Source organism: Paramisgurnus dabryanus, chromosome 12, assembly GCF_030506205.2.
Source record: "Paramisgurnus dabryanus chromosome 12, PD_genome_1.1, whole genome shotgun sequence".
NCBI lineage: Eukaryota > Metazoa > Chordata > Actinopteri > Cypriniformes > Cobitidae > Paramisgurnus > Paramisgurnus dabryanus.
The window spans coordinates 24,510,753-24,534,230 of NC_133348.1; the positions used below are offsets into that span (position 1 = coordinate 24,510,753).

A 23,478-nucleotide genomic window follows, 5' to 3' on the forward strand; every position below is an offset into this window, starting at 1 on the left:
TTTTAATTTTGCTTCAAAAAATAAACTCAGTCATTTGATGCTCGCACAGTTTATTGGTAATTTGAAATAAATAAGTGCTGTAATATCAAAGTAACGTGATCCGTGTTTTGTAACGTATAAAACACGGCATTGATCTTCACTCCTCCCTCAGATGAGAAACACCACGTTCTCCGATACCATGACCTGGTTGTCATCCTGCATGCGTTCAAGCAGTAGATTAACCTCATTCTGGTCAAACTCTTCATCCTGACCTTTATTGATGTGAGTCAGAAGCTCAGGCACTGCCACAGATTGTGACCTGGTGACTTTAAATGCATTCAGCAGAGCAGTCTTGAAGACTTTCATCCTACAAGAGATCAAAGAATAGAAAAATCTGTTAAACTTTAGTGCCATTGCTGTAGATAAACTGATATTAGCCGAGGTTATATGATGGAGAAAGAGATTTTTGATATACCTGTCCGAGCTAATGTCACCTTTCTTCCTCTGACTGGTCCTTTGAGATGCTGGCTTGCTCTTCTGACTGGTCTGAGCTGCCAGAGATATGATTAAAGTTTTAACTGAAACAGTTAAAATGAATATAAGAGTGACTACCTACTGTTTTCATCATCTGTAAAGTCATAAGGGTCTGAGTCCTCTGCATCTTGGGTCATTTCCACATCATCATCTTTAGAGATGCGAGAGCGCTTCCTGGAAACCAAAGCCAAATCAACACTCACTAATTTAAATACTCACTGTAGATATTACTTGTTGCGCTTAAACTTAAAATTAATTTCAACTATAATTATAAAAATAAAGTTGAAATTATGAAAATTCAAATTGAGAATTTTTACAGTGTATGAATTTACGTAAGGTTAGAAATGTCTTCATAATGTTTATCAAATGTCCCACACAAGCCTCATGATTTATTATATCAGTAGCCTACATCTGACTGACCGAACATTTCTTTGACTTTCTGTCTCCTGGCTTTGAGTAACATCTATTTCTGAGTCCTCAGGAACTTTCCTCTTCTTATCCTTTTCCAGAATCTACAAAATCAAATTAGATACAATTCATAGACGCAACAGAACCGAGCTTGCATTGTAGGAGGCAGGACCAGTTGCGAAATTTCACCAGTTACCTTTTTGAAATAAGCAAACTGCATGAGTTCCAGTGCAGCTTCTGCATCTCCCAGGTCAGTCGTTTTACTCATGCGGGCTTTGGCGTGGGCCGTAGCCAATCGGATCATGGTCTCCAGAGCTCGAGCGGTCACGGGCATCGTCTGTAGTTACACACACACACACACACAGTCCACTTACACCAAACCAAGCAATTCTAAAAGTAAAATTGTAAATGATTTTAAAGGAAAGTGTGCAATTTTTTTATTCTAAAATGCTGTTCCACTGGTTTATCCTGCATTCCTTATTAAAACATTAAACATCCAGACACAGTCTAACATAAGACTGGCTTAACCAACATCAAGAACTCATACAATAAATGGACAAATTTTTTTGCAGTTCCATACAATCATGCTAATGATACTATCTAAAGCAGTGGTAAAACTGATCTGAGCTTTATAGACCCTGGCTGAATCGCTGTTGACTTGGTCATGGCTTCTGAGTCTGGAATACTCCTCTGCTATGTAGTCCGATGCCTCTTGGGTCAAAACTGGCTTCACCAGCTTAGCAACATGGATGTACTTCCTGATAAACTCCATGGTGACTACCTTCTCCCTTTAAGATGACACAAATAAGCGTTTCACTTTTTAGCTTTCAACATGGTGCCCAAGGTTTTGAATTGCTGCAGACAAACTACATCACCTTTATGAAGAGAAATAATAAAGTGCTTACTTTTTCTTCCTGTGGCCATGCAGGACATTGTCTTTCTTCTCATAGATCTGTAGTTCCTGATCAGCTGCCTCTGTGATGTTTGGATCCTCTGTGGCAAACACATCTACTGTACTTCCCAATGGCATTGCTGTTGGTACAGAACAATAGCATCAGACAACTGAAGAGTGCTGATACAGGCAAAAATCCCGGGGGGTTCGGGGGACATCTGAGGATCGTCATCCAAAAATTAAAGCCATGTGTAAATAAATAGTATAAAGATAAATAATTGTATTAGTACACTGTAAAAAACAACCTATAGAATTTACTCAAAAAAATTGTTGTAACAATTTGCACTCACTTTGTTTGAGTAAATTATATCCTATATATTTGATTAAAAAATACCTAAATTTAATTACTATGATAAAGTAAAAAAAATTAGGTAAGGTCTACCTATTTTTTCATAACTAATTACTTATAAAAAAATGAATAACATTAACCCTATTGGTATTAAGGCACAGATCTATTAAATTATTATTAATAATGATAAGCCATTAAGAAACATTACATATTACTTATTCAGAGAGGGTTGAATAAGAAAATAGTCATGCACAAGATTGCATAAATTGCTTGCTTTATTGACCAAATAACATTCTGTAAACATTTAAAACTAATTATTGGACGTATAATAACCCCAATACATTTCAAGTGAAATACAACATATCATAGTTTTACATAAAGCTTCTTGAACATATTATTTCATAAAACAAAATAAACCAAGGCTTCATGAGATGTTAAAAAACCATTAAAAGCAAGATTCCTAAATACTGTTCTTCACGTTATCATTAGAAAATTAAAGAAGACAATAATATGAGAGGAAAAACTGATCTCATTTACCTCAGTAGACTAGCATGCTATATCGATACAAACAAACATTTCAACTTCATTTAAAACTTATTAAGTGCAAAAATACAACTTCATATTATGCTATAACTCACAGTACACGTGCATAAAACATTGAACACTAACAAGAAGTACTTACATTCAATTTTAAGTGATTCAACGTCATATACAAGTCTCATATATAACATATGAACTCCGAAATACTTTTTTGAACAGACATTAAAAAGCGAAAGGCAACGTTAAGTATATATCCGTAAATGATAATAATAATAATAATAATAAAATGGCTTCATAAATGGATCCCTTCTAAAACAAAACTCAATATATTAACAGATAAATGCAAGAAAACTTTTACAGTAATTATCTAGCATCGACAGCTTTACCGTTGTTTGTTTGTCTGCTCGACGCCCTCCCGTCTGTATCGTACATCAACCGTCCGCTGCTCTCTCTCGTCACGTGGCTTGCTCAAGTTCAACCACTCATATTGAGCAGCTCCGCTGTTCACGAGATTCAGACATGTAAATAATAATAATGGAAGTTAATATTTTTATCATAAATATGGATATTTATTCGTATTCGCAGGTGCAAGAACTGGGCGATGTTTCATTCAAAGCTAACCTGACTGACATATTCTAACCTATCAATCTGTCAACAACAGAGACAGAGAAGCACGCAAATGACTAAACTTCTGGTAGATTTTACAGTTAACCAACTTAACATTTCCATTCATGATGATATCAACAAGTTAAATAAAAACTTACCTGTCAACAAACCGCAGTTCTCCCGCCGATATGATATGAAAAAATGGTGACTCGAGTCCCGCCTGGATGTTGATTCATGCGCACTTTGCGGTGCTAAGGCCAATATTTTGGGGTATATGTTACTTATTTTTTTAGTATTGCAGTTATTACTGTTAAAAATTGGATAGTGAAGGTAGAATATACCCATTATTTTTTATTTTACTTGCTAGCTTATATACTTAATTAAATTATAACTAATTTTCATGGGTTAAATTTAACACCCTCCAGAGTAATTTTTTACAGTGTAATAAAACTTGGGGGGGGGGGTCAGGTCCCCCCTAAACTCTTATTCAAAAACATGTGAACTACACTGAAGTAGTTTTTTACAGTGTATAAATAATATTACAAAATGCATTAAGTTTTAAAACATTATGGGGTGGTTTCCCAGGCAGGGATTAGCTTAAACCAGGACTGGGCCTTAGTTTAATTAGGAAATATAACTAGTTTTAACAAACATGCCTTACTAAAAACATTACTTGTGTGCATTTTCAGGCATAACAGAAGGCACTGATGCATTTTTAGATATGTCAGTGCAAGATGTTTTCAGTTTGGACATCTCTTACGTTTTTTAGTCTAGGACTAGTCTAATCCCTGTCCGGGAAACAGCCCCTATGAGTTTTCACTGATCTACATGCATCTACATTGTGCCCACATGGATGACCACCAGATGGCGGTCTCACCTGTCCCTTCTGGCTCCCCAGGTGTTCGATACCGGTGCATACGCAGCACATGCTCCGAGATCTCCCGATCGCTATCCGGATCCATCTGATCCAGAACAATAAAAAGCAGGTCAAAACGGGAGAGCAGGGAATCCTGGAGCCCGATGTTCTCCATTGGAGTTTTATATTGGTCATACTGGGTGACAAATACAGAAAGATTAATATTCAATCAAATAACCACTTTCAGATCTTGCACCTTACATTGGGAAAACCAAGCACAGAGTCAATATTTACCCGGCCATACACTGGGTTAGCAGCAGCTAACACACTGCAGCGAGCGTTAAGCCTTGCCTGAATCCCGGCCTTGGAAATGGTGACCCTGCCCTGCTCCATCACTTCATGGATGGCTGTTCGGTCCATGTCAGACATCTTATCGAATTCATCAATGCATACCACTCCTCTGTCAGCAAGCACCATGGCTCCCGCCTCCAAGCGACGCTCACCTGGATTAGCCAAACAGTGAGGAAACAATATTATAGTAGCATTACAAACAAAGAAAATGATGCGATTTGGCGGCTTGACAGACTTTAAATAGTTAACCAAAGTGCCTTAAAGGCCATGTATTTTACACCTAGGCCTTCATTGATGTTCTTCCTGATTTAATCCACCTGACCACCTCTTTATACCATGAAGACAACACAGCTATAGAAACCTTCAATATTATAAAGAAACGCAGTATAACGGTCAATAGGCAGAGTTTGGGGGGCAGGGACACTTTAATATCCGTGCTTTAAGCATTAGCAATGGGGATTAAACCCCACTGTCCAACATTGGTCAGATAGCCCCACACCAAACTCACATCATCCGCTGTCAAGTTGTGCTGTACCTTTAAATGCATATTGCTAATATATAATCAGATATACATATGCATAGTAAAAATGCAAAAAAAATATATATACACAATGTTACCTGTCTCCTGGTCAGTAGTGACGGCAGCCGTCAGACCCACTCCAGATGAGCCTCGACCTGTGGTGGGAATCGCTCTTGGTGCAGTGAACAAAACATATCGCAGCAACTGAGATTTCGCCACTGAGGGATCACCTGATAAATCAAAATAAAGTGACGCAGCACAGTAAGTCAGGATTTCGAAAACAAAATTGTGCCATAGTACAATACAAACCTATTAGCAGAATATTAATGTCCCCTCGGATGCGTGTGCCATTCTCCAAATTGGTCTCATTGCCACCCAACAGAAGACACAGGATTGCCTTCTTTATGTACTCATGGCCATGGATGCTGGGAGCCAAAGAGTGGCTCAGCTGCTCAAACACATTCTAAAACATTCCAACATCAACTCCCCATTAGCTTAAAATAAACCAAATCCAAACTCATTCATAATACTAATATACGGACACACACACACACAACACTTACTTTAGAATGAGTTTTGCAAAACTTCTTGATCTTGGCAACATCATCTGCAGAGAACGTTGGCACAATCTCCTTACTCATAAGCTTCACATTATTAGCCAACATGATCGTTCTGCAGGCATTCCAAGTCAATCAGAAAAAATAACATTTTAATCCAGATAACATTTGAGGGTCCAAACACACACCTGAAGGTTCCTGAAGTGAAGCCGCCCTGTTTTGCGGGTAGGCAACGGTATACCCCTACGATCTGCACACGATCACCTGGTTTGACCTTGTCGACGAGGTCATCGTTTGCGATGATGTCGACTGAACGTGGCAGCTGTCCAGCAGGGGCTTTTTCCGGCATCTCCTGAATGGTGAGTGTCTGGTGATCTTTATAGCAGCAAAGCCCAAACTCGGTCTCCAGTGGATTGTTCTCTTCATCCTAAAACAGGAACAGAATTTCTCATGTAATTATGGCATTAAGTAACTGTTGTTGTGAAGTCTGTGATCAGCAATGTCCCCTATTAACCAATCAGATTTAGGAATAGAGAAAAGATTATTCCAGGGTGGTATTTTCACTTGGGGCATTACCCATTTATATCCTTCAGATTTTATCATGCTATCAAATGTTGTCACTGGGGTGGTACCTTTTTAAAAAGTATACTTTTGTACCTAAAAGGTACATAAATGCTACCTCTAAGGAACATGCAGGTACCTTAGAGGTACATACTGGTTCCTCAAATGTACATATTAGGAACTTTTTAAAAGGTACCGTCCCGGTGACCAAAAGGGGTGCGTTCCAGTCCAGTTTTAGACACGCACTCACGAACTTCCCTAAACACTTCCCCTCAGGGGAATCCCTATCGCCATTTTGAAGTGTGTTCCACTTCGTCAAGTGGACGAGGGAAGTTTGTACGGACAGACCCTCGCTCCCTTGATTTTGACCGAGTCTACTTCATACGTACACTTCAGGCAGCTCCATATCCCACAATGCAACACGATTGTGACGTCACTTCAGCAACTCGCGCTTTGCACAGTTCAAATGATGGAGGGGCGGTCTTCACTTTTCATGTCATCAAGAGCTTAGGGCGACCCATTTGAACCTACTTCAAGTGTTTCAGCAGTAGTGGGCACTCGTACAACATAAGCAATGACGTACATCCGAGTGAACGAGACTGAGGGAAGTTAGCGAGGGAAGGTCTTAAAAAAACGAACTGGAACGCAGGGCAAGCACAACTCTTGTACCCATTTTGATGAGAGGGTGATCTTTTCCATTATGAGGTTCTACAGGCTTAAATAAAGATAGAAAAAAAATGTCCAAGAAAAGAACCCTTTAAGGTTAAAAGATCAAGAAGCACTTTTTTATAGGGTTCACACAACCAAAAATGGTACATAAAATTATTTAGCATCTTTAGTTATAAAAGCCTACTGTAGGAGAAATAAATGTGACCCTGGACCACAAAACCAGTCATGGCACAGATCTGTGTAGCAATATCTAACAATACATTTGATCAGAATTATACATTTATGCCAAAAAAAAAATATTAGGATATTAAAGTAATCTGATCATGTTCCATTAAGAGTGTGTTGTTAAACTCCTACCGTAAAATTTAATAAAAAAATAGTTTCTCATTAGTAATGTGTTGCTAAGGACTTCATTTTGGACATCAAGGTGATTCCCTCAATATTTTCATTTTTGCACCCTCAGATTCCAGATTTTCAAGTAGTTGTATCTCCAACAAATATTGTCCAATCCAACTAACCATACTTCAATGAAAAGCATATTTATTCAGCTTAAAGAATAAAGCTGAATAAATGTTTCTTCAAAAAAAAAAAAAAAAAAAAAAAAAAAAAAAAAAAAAAAAAAAACGCCATCCAGGGTCACAAATTATGCTAATCCAGAGACTGCATTACTGTTGCAACTAAACACATAACTTACTTTGGTTGGATAAATGGCACTAGAAGGAAAAGCGTCCAATGAGGTGAGATCTGTGTATTTTCTCTCCAGGGTTTTCTTTGTGGCTGGACAATAGTGGACGCTACGCATAATTTTGGGCCTCACCAAGGAACCTATTCAGTAACAACAAATGAAGTTAGAGGACAGCCTGTGGCATTTTTACTCATGGCTGAGGTGGAATATACATGCAAAATGCATTATACAGTATATTCTATAACTAAAAGCTAATCAGTGATATGAAATTAAGTATATAAAATTTAATATCAAAAAAGCATGGGTAAAAGATAAGTTTCTCAAATTACGCTTTAGATTTGTTGCAAAAGCATCCGGGTATATAGGGTATAATATTAGTGGCCTCGGGTCTTGTGTAATTTAAAATGAATACGTTCATGCATGAAAGCAGCACTTTTTGCTCAAATCCAAATAAGGGATTTTTGGACATGCTATAATAAATAATCTGTGGGGTATTTTGAGACTTATATTACAGTTAAAACAATCAATGATAATAGTATAAAATGATAAAAGTAAAAGCCGCTTGCATTTGGTCACAATGCCCTCCACGCACACAAGATTTCCCAGAAAACGTGCACTTAGAGTTCGAGGAGAGACATGTTTGCTCCCGAAGCTTCCCTCAAAACCAACATGAAACTCTTCAAACTGTTTTGCATAAGTGGCATCTATTGAAGCCACAAGATCCTTCAGGGCTCTCTGAAATGCCACCAGCTCAACAAAAGCATTCTTCAGTAATCTATTGAAACAAACAGTGCATCAATCAGATCATTGTACCAGTAGACAGATTTAAGGATCAATTTATGGATGAATTCGTAAATCCGTCAAACAAGCAAATGGTATGAAGGCTTTATCAAAAAATGACCACATAAAAAAAAAAACTCACTCTTTTGCTCTTTTTTCACTTTTCCGACGCAGGTCATTGACGTTTACAATGAGACGACACTGACCCTCAGACACCATACTTCTTACCTTCTCATGGTAGATACCCTGGTCTTGCTGTAAATGACAGAGAGACAATCAAACATTTACATGATGTGACAGACAAAGCAACAGAAAATTAAAGCAAAGCATTGCATCTCAAAAATAATGAATAAGTATAAAAGGATTCACATCATCATCCAGAAAGTCCAGATACTCTCTCTGAGATTCTCTCAGTTCAAGATCCTCAAAGCCAGGATCCATGTATACACCAGCATCAGCAAAACTATGATAAGAAAAATTTAAAGGAGGCTCAATATTTGCATTTTCAGACAAATAATGCCGTTACAATAATCCCTTCTTTGTTCTATGACACAACTAAGAAGATATGAAATTCACAGTTGATTTCTAACTACACAAACATGTAAATTTTTATATTTTCAAAGAGATTTCTTACCCCTGACAAATGTGCAAAGCTTAGACCTCAGGAGCAAAAGCACCAAAATGAATTGTTTGCACTCAGTTTGGCTATATTTTTTAGTACATTGCAGAAAGAAACACATTCGTCTGTCTCAGAAAAAAGCTAAGGGCACACAGGCCTGCATATTAATTATGTTAATTAAGCTCATTAACCTATTCAAAACCAATTATACAACACCATAGCCCTGCCTCAAGCTACATAGCTGTTAAATAAACAAAACTGATGATATTTTTAATAAAGATATTTTGTATTGGACCCTGTTTCTGTCTCAAACAAGCAGGAGACAATATGCAGTGCGCTAGCCAAGCACCAGCTGCTCTGTAGTGCTAGATCTCATGCAGAGTGAAATGTCTTTTTTATTAAGGCATCCCTCAGTATAATGTTTTTTTTTTTACTGTTTTTTACAAAACGAAAGCAACTCAATAGAAACCCATAAAGATGCCACAGTGTCTGACACACTGTGATAATTCATGCTGTGAGATAATGGTTGACGTTGACACAGTGTTGCATAGTGCGCATATAAATTGCTTCATTTTTAGTACCACATTCCAAGAGCCTGTAGCAACAGACCGCCACTTTTTCCCTCATGTTACTTTAAATTCATAATGGAGAAACTGCTGTGGCAACACAAGAGTTTTTGTCAGAAAAAAAAAAACATTTATGCGATTATCACTGTTTGTTTTAGGACAAGGGATTAAGCGCGGAGCGTTTGGAGTATGACCTCAAAGTAACGCGAGAGCGACTCGACAACTGCGCGCTCTCACGGTACTCTGATGTCACAGTCGAACACTCCTGCTGCACCTCCGCCTGTCACCAGAGCCAAATGGCTCTGCCTGTCACCTGCTTTTCATTCATCTGTGCTCCGCCCATTCCATAGGTGCTAGGCGAACGTCAGGTAAACATCGCGAGATCTGAATGTCGAGGTTCGGTCAAAATCAGATGTTTGCGGAAAAAGTGGATTTTTGATTTCGCATGAAAAACAAATGTGATCGACGTACTTCAACCGAGTAAGTTGCTTAAGCGGTATTGTTTTCGTCTGGTGTGTTCAAAAACATTGTTTGTATATTTTAAATGAAAGTTCGGTGTTCAAGTCAAGTGAGACAGAAACTTGTTTATCGATACTGTCTGTGACGCGCAGGTGCGCGCCTTAACTTTGCCATTGTTAACCCACAAAATAAACGTTGTAGTCTATTTACTGTAGTAAGCTGCATTAAATGCATTAAGTTATGTGCTGTAGTATAGTAGACTATAGTAATTACTACTTTTACTGTATACAGTATTCTATAGTATTAGCTATATTGAATAAATAGTAGTAAATACTATTAGCCTATAGCTACTTTGTTATGATAAGGTTCACTTTCTAGGAATTTACCTACACTTAAGTACATTAAATGCTAAAGTATACTACAGTATTTGTCACGCTGGAAAGTTTTATGGAGGTGTTTTATTAGACGTGGCTCCGAATAGGTTTATCATAGTAAAAGAACAGTAACAATGTTTTTACCGGATGGATACTGTAACTATTTGTATTAGCAGTTTTTACTATTATATTTTCTAATATACTGGGACTATATACATTTATGTTTACATCCAACATAGCCACATGGAAAAATATTGCATTGTGCAGTATTTACCATAGTGAACTGTAATAACGTTTATACATACTATAGTGTTTTTGAACCTTATCATAATAAATATGAAGACATACTACAGTATTTACTACAGCTTTTCACTATAGATAATACCACAGTATACAATTACAAGTGTATATACTACAATTTTCTACAGTAAATACTTAGGAAGACTACATTTTTTTCATGTGGGTAATGATCACATCACTGGCTCATGTAAATGCTCCCTCATAAGTCAAGCATCTGTTAACTTAATAAATGTCTACTGCAGTGCAATTTAGTGATTGTGTGTTTTCACTATAGGAGATCTGCAATTGGATTTTAAAACTTCTAACGCCGTGGTTGCAACATAACAACCAAAAAATCTCCTTATTGAAACAATGAGCCAGCCAGCCAAAAACCATCGCGCGCAAAGAGAGAGAAACGGAGGAGACCATGGTGAGAAGAGAGAGAGAGATCCTCGCAGCCGCCGAGACAATCCTCCTGACCGACGGTCAGCCGGTGACAGGTGCGTGAAAAAAGCAATCTATTTGAAGAAGTGATGGGCTCAACAATAAGACTTCTTTAACAGTAATAAAACTCTGGCCTATACGTATGCTATATGCTATACTTGTCTTATACTGTATTTATGTGAGGCGCAGTACTGGACCAAACCGCTCTACCAATTCAGTGCTTTTGTTTTCTTTCCCAGGACATCCAGTCGGTCATCAAACTATCCACGAGGTTCTCAGAGACAAGCAAGGGGTGTTCCTAGAGAAGAAAATGAGGAATCAAAATGCTCTAATGTCTGCTCCAGGAGAGGTGAGCATTCACTGACACTGAGAAATAAACAGAGCCAAGTATCTTTGCATGAGGCTTGATAGAATTGGTGTATTACTATGTTGAGGTATTTATTGTTTCGGTGGTTTCTCCAAATATAGTTATTGATTCTTAGGTCATGTATTTTCAAACATTGCTCACCTGGTCCAGTTTCACTCTAGTTTATGACACGCCTTCAAACATCACAATGTTTTTCCCCCCTTTCTCATTTGCTCGTCTAACCGGTTTAGCTTTTTTAGGCCTGTTGATACCAATCTTTTATGAAGAACCATATTGTCACTCTCATTCCTATTTTAAATAAACATACAAACGGCATCAATCATTTTAAAAAGTTAGCGGGATACCTATAGGTAGGAAGTAGATGAATAAAGTTTATTTAAACAATGTTATTGAGTGTCGTATAAGCTCTTTCATAAAATGACAACATTTCCGTAGTTTATACTTAGTAGGAACATGCATAAGTCCTATGCAGCAGAAGTAGACTTGAAGGCTCAAAAACGCTTTGGTTACAAACATTGTTCAAAATATCTTCCTTTGTGTTCAGCTTAACCCTTTAACTGTCACCCCCCCTTTTTTTTTTGAGTGTGGGGTGAAAAGTTGATGTGCACCTTCAAATTAATATATCTGGCATGTATTGAACAGATAAAATAGTTACAACAGTTTAAATCTTTTAAATAAATAAAAATAACACAATAATGTATATATTTTACATTTTAAAAACATAAAAATCAAAATGTTTTATGCCCAAAATGCTAAAAACAAAAAGTCACAAGTCTCAACTAGTTCTGATCCAAATTTTAAGTTAAAATTGCAAAAAAAAAAGGTTTCTGTCACACTTTTTGTGATTTTACCAACAAAGACCACTAGGTTTCAACAGTTTGCCACATATTCACCACACATTAATAAATTACTGTCACTGCATTATTATTACTGTTAAAAGTTTTTGAAATATGAAAGCTACATTCTTACAGATTATTCATTCTTACAATAATATATATAGCAGTGGCGGCCGATGACTTCTTTTTTCGAGGGAGCTCGAAGCGAAGTTGGTCACAACATGTATGTAGCCCGTCATGTGTGTGGTTTGTAATTTCAAAAAATGTGTTCTGCGCGTCGAGTAATCCTATGGGCATCATGTATCTTGTCAAAATAAGTGCCTGCTGCAGATGCGTCTAAAGGGTTTATGATAAAAGAGACGCTTGCGCTTGCCACATATTTGTTTAATCTCATGCGTAATTAGAGTTCAGTGGTAAGGGAGTGTCTTGCGTGTATTTTGTGAGCGTCTCTTTTATCATAAACGGTTTTGACGGGTGTGCAGCAGGCACTTATTGTGATGCACATGGTTCACATGACACAACAAACACATATTTTGAAAACAAAAGCAACACACATGACACTTCGAACACTTATTTTTAATTAACGCCCTTCGGATGAGCAGTCACGAGCCGCCACTGATATATAGTTTGTCTACATTTTTTAAGATTTATAATAGGTTATAGGGGCGGTTTTCCAAACAGAGTTCAGATTAAGCCATGACGAGGCCTTAATTAGGACATTTAAGTAGTTTTTTAACATACCTTACAAAAAAACAGTACTTGTGTGCATCTTGAGACAAAACAATGCCACTGAAATATTTCATGATGTGTCAGTGCAAGCTCAAACAAGCATTTTAGTCCTGGACTAAACTTAAACCCTGTACCAGAAATCGCCCCATAATGTTTTAAATATATAATAATTACAAAAAACTCACTAATTTTTGAATAATAATGATACATGACAAAAATACTCTTAGAGCTTTTCGGCGATATATAGTTTGTCGTGATTAGATAAGGATTCACATGCAATACTAAAGTAGAAGTAGGTGTCCCGCTGGTGTGACAATAACATTTAGCAAGATTATCTATATTTTGAGGCACATGCTTTTTCAGAAATAAATCGCTTCCTCTCCCTACATAATTTATTTGATAAAACACTTTAAAAATATTTATTCTAGAGGCTTAGACCTTTCCAATAATACGTAGTTTATCATGACTCGGTGTAAAATTATTGAAGTAAACTCAGGTGTCCCGTATACGGGACGGTGACAGATTTAAACGGTTAAACTTCAATAAATTTGAGACAAAATATGTGTTTTAATTATCCCAATTCAGCAATAATCTTCTAGTGTTTTCATTCAAATAAGGTCAACCTTATGTTTATATTCCAAAGCGTTCATGAATAACAGCTATTTAAGTTTGTATAGTGCATTTTCATGAAGAAGCGGGATAATAGTTAGTAAAGGGATAGTTTACCCAAAAAATTAAAATTGGATAATTTACTCACCCTCACGACGCGAAGCGGAGTGCCTAAACCCCCTTAGCTGTTATAAAATGCACTGGTAACCCAACGCTTCGAGGGGTTTATTGCGTTTATAAAACGGTTACTTCATATGCATAACGTTAGCGGGATTTTATAAAATAAAACCCAAAAAAGTTGTAATTATATTAGTACAAATATTACTCTTCCGCCAAACAAAGTAGTTCCTCAGAATCAAGTGTGACTGAACCAGAGCGCAGGCAGTTCCCAACCAACAGAGACACAGCAAAGACACAATGAAAATATGATTTAAGACTGTGGTGTTTATTTTATAAATCACCATTCATCTAATTTATACATTAACATTTATATCGTGCAACTGTTGAAGTGATGATCAAATATGCTTGGAAGCATGCTGAACTCTTTCCCCGTCAGCGTTTTTTTTTTTTTAAGTTGCCACCCAGTTTTAGTTTAATGCCTTCCAGAAAATTATCTTCTTTATATAAACATAAAATATCAAATTAAAGAACAGACCATCCGCTTTGAAACAAAAACAAACAAAAAAACATTTCATCCTACCTTCATTTGATCTCTTATCACCTCTCAAATTTTTTTATTAAAAGCGGAGATAATTCCATTTTTGTGAAGAACTTTAGTAAGAGATCAGATTCAGACGGAGCCATGAACAGTATTACATGGTGTTTTCAGTGAATGCGTCAGTGTTTAAGTTGGGTAAGATCGCCACCCAGTGGATAATAGCGGACGTATGAACTTGAGTTATAAAATCCTCAGACAAGGTTTTCTCTTTATCGACGAGATGACTCAACAATATTTATTGACATTCATCTGGATATCGCCATTAATTGTGCAATTGTAGACAAATTAAAAATATGATTTAAGACTGTGGTGTTTATTTTCATAAATCAGTACGCAGCAACAGTGGCGCAGTGATACTTATGTAATGTGGTCTGAACCGTGAGGTTACCGGTGTATTTTATCACGGCTTAGAACGCGTTTCAACCAATCAGAATGAAGAACCAGAACTGCCCGTTTTATAAACCTGTATTAATTTCTTTGTTAATGTTTTATTGCATCTTAAAAAAACTGATGGCATAATTGTGTTTCTTTCAGGTATTGTGATGATATGCGCTGTCATGACCAATGCATTGGTGCTTATCTGCATAGTGGCTGCTCATGTGTCACAGTTGGGCATGTCTGCGATGGGCATGGGTGGCGGGAGCTTCGTTGACGCCATGATTCCTTTTGAAGGGACTGAGCTTCAGCAAGTACGTGATCTTGACATGCAGTATGGACAATTGAGAGCTCCTGGAGTCTATGGGGGCGTGGCCTTCAGCCTCACGCTCGGTTTAATTTCACTCATGTTTGTCGTGTCCAGCACCAAACCCGACCACCGGATTCCACGAAAGCTGATGATCGGACAGTTTGCATTCCAAATAATCGGTGCGGTGGGGTATGTGGTTGCCATAGGTTTGTATCTGCATTTTGTGATTTCAGTAAACTCAACCGAAGTGTGCACTCGACGTGAGCGGCTTTATGCCCGTAACGGATATACATGGATGAACTGTAACGTAAACGGAGGGGATGCAGCCGTCGCACTTTTTGGAATCATAACAGCAATTTTGTACACTGCTGGGGCGGTTCTGACTGCTCAGGCGATTAGGGATGTCGGTCGCTACTGTAAGGAGCGTGACCGTTACGAAGCAGACCAAAGAGACCAACCTAAACATTCCCAGAGTTCACGTCTTCATCCTGATACTTATGTCTAGCTTTTGCATTAAAACATGGACTATATCCCAAACCCTCAGGAATTGATGTATATAAACAAAATCTAAAAAATATGTTTTTAATTCTTTTTAATATTTTTGACTGTGAACAACTTGTTTTTATAATTTGTTTGTAAATATGCAGTTAGCTTTGGGTTTTAACAGACACTCAGTGTAGTTTGCTGTTCAAATATATTTTAAACTATATGATAAACTCTGAATGTAAAACAGCAAGTGCCTTTTAGCCATATGAATAAATAATGAATAAAAGCATATGATTTTCTGACTGTATAAATATAAATAGGTTTTGGTAACACTTTACAATAAGGTTGTTTTGTTAACATTAGTTCAATGCATTAGCTAACATGAACTAACAATTACAGCATTTATTAATCTTAGTTCATAATTTAAGCATTTATTAATACAAATTGTATCTGTTAACATTAGTTAATGCACCATGCACTAAGATAAACAATTGTTTTGGCTTTTTGCTATTACTCATTTTTACTTCAGCGAATGCATTTACTAATGTTAACAAATACAACGTTATTGAAAAGTGTTAACAAAGTTTTTATTGTAAAGTACAGTGTATTATTTTGATATTAATTTTTCATTAAATATTATGAATTATGCAAAATTTTAGGTTTTTAGTTTCTCTATGACGGATTTTCCTGTAGGGGGCAGCAGATACAAATCTATGCGGCTTCACTATAGTAACCTGTCAGTAAATGACCTTACAAAAACTATGATGTTTGACCTTAAATAGACCTTAATGTTGATCATGACCTCTGCATACATACATAATGCACTCTTTTGATCTTTATGCGCCAAATAGTAACCTCTTACAATTTATTAAAAATTATTTTTAAAGATATCATTCAATTTATATTCAGAGTTGTTTGTCAAAAGATTCAAGGCTCTGGGAAGTTTTTGAAAATATACATACATAGATACAGGTCATTGAAAGTGCTTGAATCTAGTTTATGCAAGTTTTCTGGGGAAAAAATCCATATTATTTCCTGTGTAGTGTAGGATAATATAAAAATTTAAGACTTTTTAAGCACACATGCTAAACTGTTCGCTTTAAAGGTGACATGGAATGATTGAACGGGGTATTTTTTCTTGTTCTGTGATGTGAAATGTAGACAAAAATGTTTTTGTTTGGGTCTGTAATGCCTTAGAAGCTTCCTAAAAACTCAGACAGCTCTATTAGAGTGGGGGATTTTAAACAGGTGGTTTTCCACCTATTTGGCTCCCCCTACTGGCTTAACTTGCAATCTCATTACTGATTGGCTGACTTCGCTGCCACTCAAAAAAATTTAGCCAATTATTTTAAAGTGGAGGGGCAGTGAGGTGCCTGTGATGTCATAAGCATCAGTTTTTCAGATTGGGCAGTTTTCTGGCTGACATTTCTAAAAGAGTAATTTCTATGAGACTGAGATGTTTAGCATGTCTAGAACTTTTTGTATGTTCGTGAATGCGGGTAGACTACCATTATTCAACAAAGATAAGGTAAAAATGGTTTTTCATTCTCTGTCCCCTTTAAATGCTTATATCCTCTGTATGTGAATGTTGATTTATACCAAAATGCGTTTTTGCATAGTTTTGTTTGACACATGAAAACATCTTGGGTTACGTATGTGACTGTTTTTCCCTGAGAAGGGAACAAGGTGCTGCGTCTCCCTTGCCATACTTCCTGCGTCGCTGTAACGCCGTCTTTGGCAATATTTCAGATAGCAATATACTTCCTGGCTCCCGCGTCACCCCGTCTTTGTCGCTAAGCCTCACCATTGGTTGAATTTAATGAACACACTCAGACGCACTTATACCCTTGGAGGTGTCCCCAAAGTGTCACCGCAGTGACGCAGCGTGAGTTCCCTTGAAAGGGAACTGTAACAATGTCTCTTTAAAGGTAACCTTACTCTCACTTGAAATGTTTCCCCACATTTAGTTCTTGTATTGAGGGTATTGGACCTTGAAAGGTCCTTGAATTTGAAGTTATTTGTGTGGGAAGCCTGGATTTAATAAAATAGTAGATATGTTTGTTAACCTTACATTGTTAGCCAAACACTGTAAGGTTTTAAATATTACTTATGTTAAATCAGATCAAAACAAACAAAAATAACGCTTACACGTAACACTGCACGTCTTCCAGAGTTGTTTTTCAGTTTGTGACTGGCAGGCATAATCTTAAAGCACTGCTAATATTTAACCATTATTACCTAGTTACAGTCAGCACCTGCATAGAAACATCTGTGACGTTTATGAATTAATTAGCACAGAATAAAATTCTATTTAATAATACCAGGCCTGGGCTTTAAAAAACCAAAAAGTATAATAATACGTCTCTTGTGTGACTCAGGGCTTTTTGCTTTGTAAGAGGGAGGTGTGTTCCCTTGGTAATGTAACTTTACTCATGCTTACCACACAGCGAGTGCTGTCACGCCAGACGAACACGCGCACATACAGTACACCACAGCGGCCAAAGTACATGTGACCATAGTTGCAGTCCAGACAAAACTTCTGTGTCTTTTTTTGCCATTTTCTCTCTCTCTCTTTCATTGTGATGAGTGGACTATTGTGTGAAGATATCAGCCAGAAGTTTGGTTTTGTCATTCTACTAAAAGGTAAGTCCTTGAACTTGTGTTTTCTGTATTTACAGTAAAGTGTGTATACTGTATAGTATTTTTGCTACATCGACACGGTCATGTTAACATTTTTGTTTTGTCATAATGTCTGATTTGTATACAACAGTCTGTAAGTTTAGCTCCAGTAGATTTGAAGGGGTTAAGCACAGGTTAAACACAGATAAGTGACCAAATACACGTACACTGCTGATACCGGCGGTAGACACAGCTGTTTTACAGGCCACATGGAGTAGGTGTTGCATAAGATGAAGTTAGGATGTGAATGAACTTTAGGAAATCTGATCTGATTTTTTTTTTTTAAAGAACACAAGGGGAAGATCAAATGCGCACAACCACACCTTTATACAGTGTATTATTTTTTATTTTATCTTACATTGCATAAAAATCTTTCATTTAAGTGCAAAACTGGTACATTCAGTAGCAGGTGTCTGGGGAAAAGGAGTCATATACCTACTGTAGACATAGAAATAAATAGAAGAGAGAATCGAAAACAGTCCCCTTTCTTTATTTCTTTTTTTGTTTTGCTGATAGGTGTGTCTACTTTGTATCAGGTCAACTAACAAAAGAGACTATCTGATTGGCTAATCTTCAGTCTTGCGTAGTTCAATAGATCTGTACAAGCCTCTTCATCACATGATCAGGGTCAGACAAATGTTAGCTGGTACTCATGGGATGTCATGTGTTCATGTTTTGAATGTTGCATGATATGTTTTGTGGAATTCGAAATGCATCAAAAGCATGAATCATACTGACAAATTGAGGTACTGACTCAAAAATAGAGGGTGTGTTCTGGTCTGTGTAAAATAGAGAAATCCCATATGAGTACTTGACCAAAGAAGTATAGTCAGACTGTGAAAAAATGTTGGGCTATTTTCAACCCAGCGCTGGTTCAAAAAGAGACAAAACCAACATGTTGGGTTAATTTAACCAAATGACTGCGTTTGTCTCTTTCAAACCCAATGCTGGCTTAATAATAACCCAGTCTTTTTTTAGTGTGTTTTTTATACATGTGTATGTTAATAAACAAGGAATTGTGTTATAAATTGGCATCCAATTCACATGAGTGAGAATGCTTGTATTTGTACAATGTTTATTAAAATAATTGTAATTTTTTCAATTTAATTATAAGTTATTCTCATAGCAATCTTTATTGTACAGGTACTTTAACATAACAAATTAAGTTATGTCAACTAATCACAAGTCAAAACTTAAATAAGTAGGTTGCATTGACTTAAGTTGTTTAAACTTTGTGCTGCATTATCTTTTAGAGTGTGTTGATAAATTTATTTCAGAATTACAAAATATTTGGAACTGGATGTCCCAATTTTGCTTAAATAACAGAATGGACGCAAGAAGGTCTAAAAGTTTTTTTTTTTTGTACCAAGTAAACATGGTAAAAAAAAGTTTATTGAAATTGGTTTGAATTAATTCATAAAATGAGTTTATTTAATGGAAAACATCACAGTTTTTCAATATTTTCCTATGTTATTCAACTTACTGACAAATGAATACATACCCATCTTTATTCAATGCCTGCACTTAATCTCTGTACAGTGTGTCGTGAATCCCTGTTTGAATGGGGCTAGGCCAAATGCTAACGCATTCACGACGCGCTGAACAACGATTAAGTGCACGCATTGAGGTAAGAACATATAAAAGATTGAAAAACAGTTGTTTTCCTTTAGCTTTTTCACTTCAAGGTGAAAACTTTGTTGGGGTTACCAATTGAAGGAATTTTTTGCTATCAGGATGTGAGGAGACTTTTAACCAGGATCAAATCAGATACCCTGCCTTTAAGTTTGCTTCCGAAAAATGCTAATATGACAGTTACACCAAAAGAGCACTCATGCTTCGCTATTTGATTGACAGGACAGCTGCCTCTGTGGTTGCTTGCAACATAAAAAGCTGCGCCGCACTTTGCGTTTCCAAGCGTTTAAAATGCGCCTGGTGTGATCAGCCCCTTACGTATGTATTTTTGACTTATAAAAAATGTGTCATAATGGTTACTTTTTGTTTTGATTTCAGCATAAAACCTGGCTATTAGTATTAAAAACTTGAAGATTGTGTGCAGACATTTTTGCATCTTTGCACACTTACTAGCTTTTTGCTAAACTATGGTTATATCCTGCCTGATCTGACGAGAAATCATACATGTTTTATTCATACGAAGTGAATGGTACAAAAACATATGATTATCATTAAAATATTATAACAGTAACGAAACCCCTTTTGCTAACCCAAAATGTCATGGGGCAAAGGTAAATCACAAATCAATACAAAGTTGCCACCTCAAAAAAAAAAAATAAAAAACGTACCAATTGCAATGAGATAGCATTGCAATATCCCGCCAAATGTTTGGCTGCCTCTTGACTTCAACTGCTGCAGAATTCCCGTGAATCAAATGTGCTCTTCATTAAATCGTTGAATCAAAAGCTAATGCTTATAAACAATTCTGCATTTTATTGAAGTGAATTTATATTTCTTATTCTCTCTCTCTCTCTCCTGTAGATCTTCTTACATGAATGAACAGTATTATGATGGCGGAGGTATCTGAATTTGACCTGAACTACATTACAGAGCGTATAATCGCTGTAACCTTTCACCAATCCTGCTCAGAGCAAACCTATCAGCAAAATCTGCACAGTATCACACAGATGCTGCAGTCCAAACATTCTGATCAATACATGGTGAGTAGCCAAGTAAAACAACAACCATCCCAAACAAAACAAAAAAACATCACATAAATGTTTATCTCTGTCTAATAATTGACTTTTGTGCATATCACAGGTGCTGTTTCTCAGTAACTAAAAGCATTTTAGTCTGTTGTCTAATAACATGTTTTCTCTAGCTGTAGTTTTGTACATTTTTGGGACATGTTGTCCCAGAAAGTCAACTGGTGTTCAATGAACTGTGAATTTTTTTGTACGTTTACATTTATGCTTTTATCCAAAGTGACTTAAATCAAATACATTCATCCCTGGGAACACATATGCTTATACAAACATTTACTTAAATAAAAAACAATTAAATATTTACTTGAATAAAATTTTTGAAAAACTAGCCCCATTCTCTCCAGTGTATGTGTTAGGTTTTTTTTTTTTTTTTGAGGGTGGTCTGATCAATCAAAACCTTTATTTTTCCTCCTGCAGATTATCAACTTATCTGAACCCACAGATGTTCTCAACAGGATAAATCCAAGGGTAAATATCCTATGTTGTTGTTACAGACTATGTGATGCTATGTATACTGGACATGCATGTATAACAATTGTCCCATATTATTGACTGTTAGGTGGTGGACATTGGCTTGCCTGAGCAGCATGCTCCATCACTTCATCTGCTGTGTTCAGTGTGTAAAAGCATGAATACCTGGTTAAGCACAAACCCTGAACACATGCTACTGCTACATTGTAAAGTAAGACATTCAGACTTGTAAACTGCTTCTAACTTTCCTTTATTATTGCATTATAGCTATATATATATATATATGTATGCTAGTCCAGTGGTGCTTGATAGTCACTTTCACCATAGCTGTTAATAAAAATTATGTGACATTTCCCTTTTCCATACCTCAGATTGTTTTACTTGTTATAAACATGCCTGCTAATACTTTTCTAATCAATATACTTACAATATTCAACCAGCAAACAAATAAGGGGACAAAAACAGGACCAAGTCAAAAGATATCTGGTCCCTCGGTACGTCTTAGGTCCCTATTTGGCCTGAGATTATAGTGTACATCGATCCCTGTCATCCCCAAAGGTGTCAGCTATATTTAGGCACAAAAGTATAATAGAACCATGGAGCTGGGCCCTTTAAATTTGGTGTAGTGTACATAGGCTTTTTGTGGGGCACTACAGTCCCATTAGGGCCCTTAGTCATTTGAAGGTACTACAAAATCACAGAGACATGAGAAATAATTGAAAATAGATCATTGCGAAGTTAGTTACATTACTGAAGCAGCAAGTTTCTTTAGAAAGTGTAGAGTTGTTTTTGGAAAATCTTTGATTCCATCCTAAAAGAATGATATTTGTTTGTTTTTTTATTTCTTCCTGTCTGTAACAGGGTAACAAAGACAGAGTGGGTGTGGTAATATCCTCTTACATTCAACTATCAAATCTCTTCAGCAGGTAAAACTCAGCAACTCATGTACATTGTGCACATGTCAAAATATTGTTAAAAAGACAAGCGCTTTCTCACGTAAGCTTTAATACGATTAAGATGTTTGCGATGGATATAGATTTATAGACATTTGATTGTGACATGCCGATATATAGGGCCTTTTGAGATCTGAACTTAGTAATTAATTTGGAGTATAGGCATAAGTATGGCATTTTATATATTTGCAATTACTATTATGCATTTGGCAGATGCTTTAATCCAAAACGATTAACAGTGCATTACTGTAATAGGTCGCCTATAGATTTGATCAGAATGTGTGATCTCATGGGATCAAACCTGTGACCAATGAGTTACAGGATATATTTGACAGCAGATTTTTTCAAAGTAACCAGAGATTAAGTAATTAAGAGGGCTATGTACACATCATTATGTAAAATTAATATTTGATACACATTCAATACAGGACTATAACTACTGGCCGTTTTTCCAAAAAAATAAATAAAAAATAAATAAATGGTTTAATAGGTGTGTGCAAACATCTTCTATGTATGCATGTTCTCCATATTTTTGACTCTTAGTGAGGAACAGGCGTTGGATCTCTACGCCATGAAGAGGTTCTGCAGTGATAAAATGGATAACCTCATGACCCCATCTCAAAAAAGGTAAGACTCATTTACTGTTCACTGTTAGAAATAAAAGTACAAAGCTGTCCGTTGGATGGACCTTTTTAAAAGGTCCTAATATGTACTATTTAGGTACCGTTATGTACCTTTGAGCTATACCATTTAGGCGCTATATGTACCTTTGAGGTATCAATAATGCCTGAGGTACTAATATGTACACTTTAGTACAAAGGTGTGCCTTTTGAAAAGGCATCACCCCAGTGACAGCTTTTGTACTTTTATTTCTGAGAGTATATGCATTAGCTTCTTTTTTGCTGTTAATAGGGTTCCTGTCCTCATTAATTTATTTATATAGTGCATTCTTACAATGTTGCATACTGTATTATTGTAAATTGTAAATTTTTATTGTATAAGGTAGAAGTAAAACATGGAAGCCAGGTGCAAGCTGTCACAATTCGCACATATTATTGCACAGAAAATATGACACCAACAATAATGTTTCCCCAAAAGTGGTGCATGGTGTCATACTATAAGTTGTAACAGTGGAAACGAGTTAAGGTTTCCCTCAGGATGGTGGTTCATGGCCACATAAGAGAGGAAATCCCCCCTTGC

The 23,478-nt window shown here is 36.6% G+C and overlaps 3 protein-coding genes across 4 annotated transcripts in view; 2 read left to right on the forward strand and 1 right to left on the reverse strand.

The window, feature by feature from the left end:
• Window position 1: 1 nt before the first annotated feature.
• Window positions 2-9,023, reverse strand: mcm3l (MCM3 minichromosome maintenance deficient 3 (S. cerevisiae), like). The gene is made up of 18 exons (XM_073811430.1): window positions 8,922-9,023; window positions 8,657-8,750; window positions 8,430-8,542; window positions 8,074-8,282; window positions 7,517-7,647; window positions 5,781-6,019; window positions 5,599-5,707; window positions 5,345-5,498; window positions 5,134-5,265; window positions 4,459-4,667; window positions 4,186-4,360; window positions 1,827-1,953; window positions 1,559-1,709; window positions 1,118-1,258; window positions 934-1,025; window positions 596-687; window positions 455-530; window positions 2-346 (listed from the first exon to the last, which is right to left on the reverse strand). The coding sequence occupies exons 2-18, from the start codon at window positions 8,726-8,728 to the stop codon at window positions 148-150; spliced, it is 2,421 nt and encodes an 806-aa protein (XP_073667531.1). The 5' UTR covers window positions 8,729-8,750; window positions 8,922-9,023; the 3' UTR covers window positions 2-147.
• A 755-nt stretch (window positions 9,024-9,778) lies between these two features.
• On the forward strand, window positions 9,779-15,755 carry LOC135739033 (MARVEL domain-containing protein 3). The gene is made up of 4 exons (XM_065257288.2): window positions 9,779-9,952; window positions 10,880-11,084; window positions 11,268-11,377; window positions 14,822-15,755. Exons 2-4 carry the CDS (start codon window positions 10,957-10,959, stop codon window positions 15,475-15,477), a joined length of 894 nt encoding a protein of 297 aa, XP_065113360.1. The 5' UTR covers window positions 9,779-9,952; window positions 10,880-10,956; the 3' UTR covers window positions 15,478-15,755.
• A 2,165-nt stretch (window positions 15,756-17,920) lies between these two features.
• The window catches only part of tns3.2 (tensin 3, tandem duplicate 2), a 54,565-nt gene continuing 49,007 nt past the window's right edge, over window positions 17,921-23,478 (forward strand). The window contains exons 1-6 of one of the 2 annotated variants that reach the window (XM_065257289.2): window positions 17,921-18,101; window positions 20,631-20,809; window positions 21,272-21,322; window positions 21,414-21,536; window positions 22,187-22,251; window positions 22,822-22,905. In XM_065257289.2, coding sequence (XP_065113361.1) covers window positions 20,645-20,809; window positions 21,272-21,322; window positions 21,414-21,536; window positions 22,187-22,251; window positions 22,822-22,905 — 488 coding nt within the window. In that variant the 5' untranslated portion in view covers window positions 17,921-18,101; window positions 20,631-20,644. Of the gene's footprint in view, window positions 18,102-19,718; window positions 19,765-20,630; window positions 20,810-21,271; window positions 21,323-21,413; window positions 21,537-22,186; window positions 22,252-22,821; window positions 22,906-23,478 lie in introns of those variants that run through there. The other variant, XM_065257290.2, reaches the window with a different exon arrangement.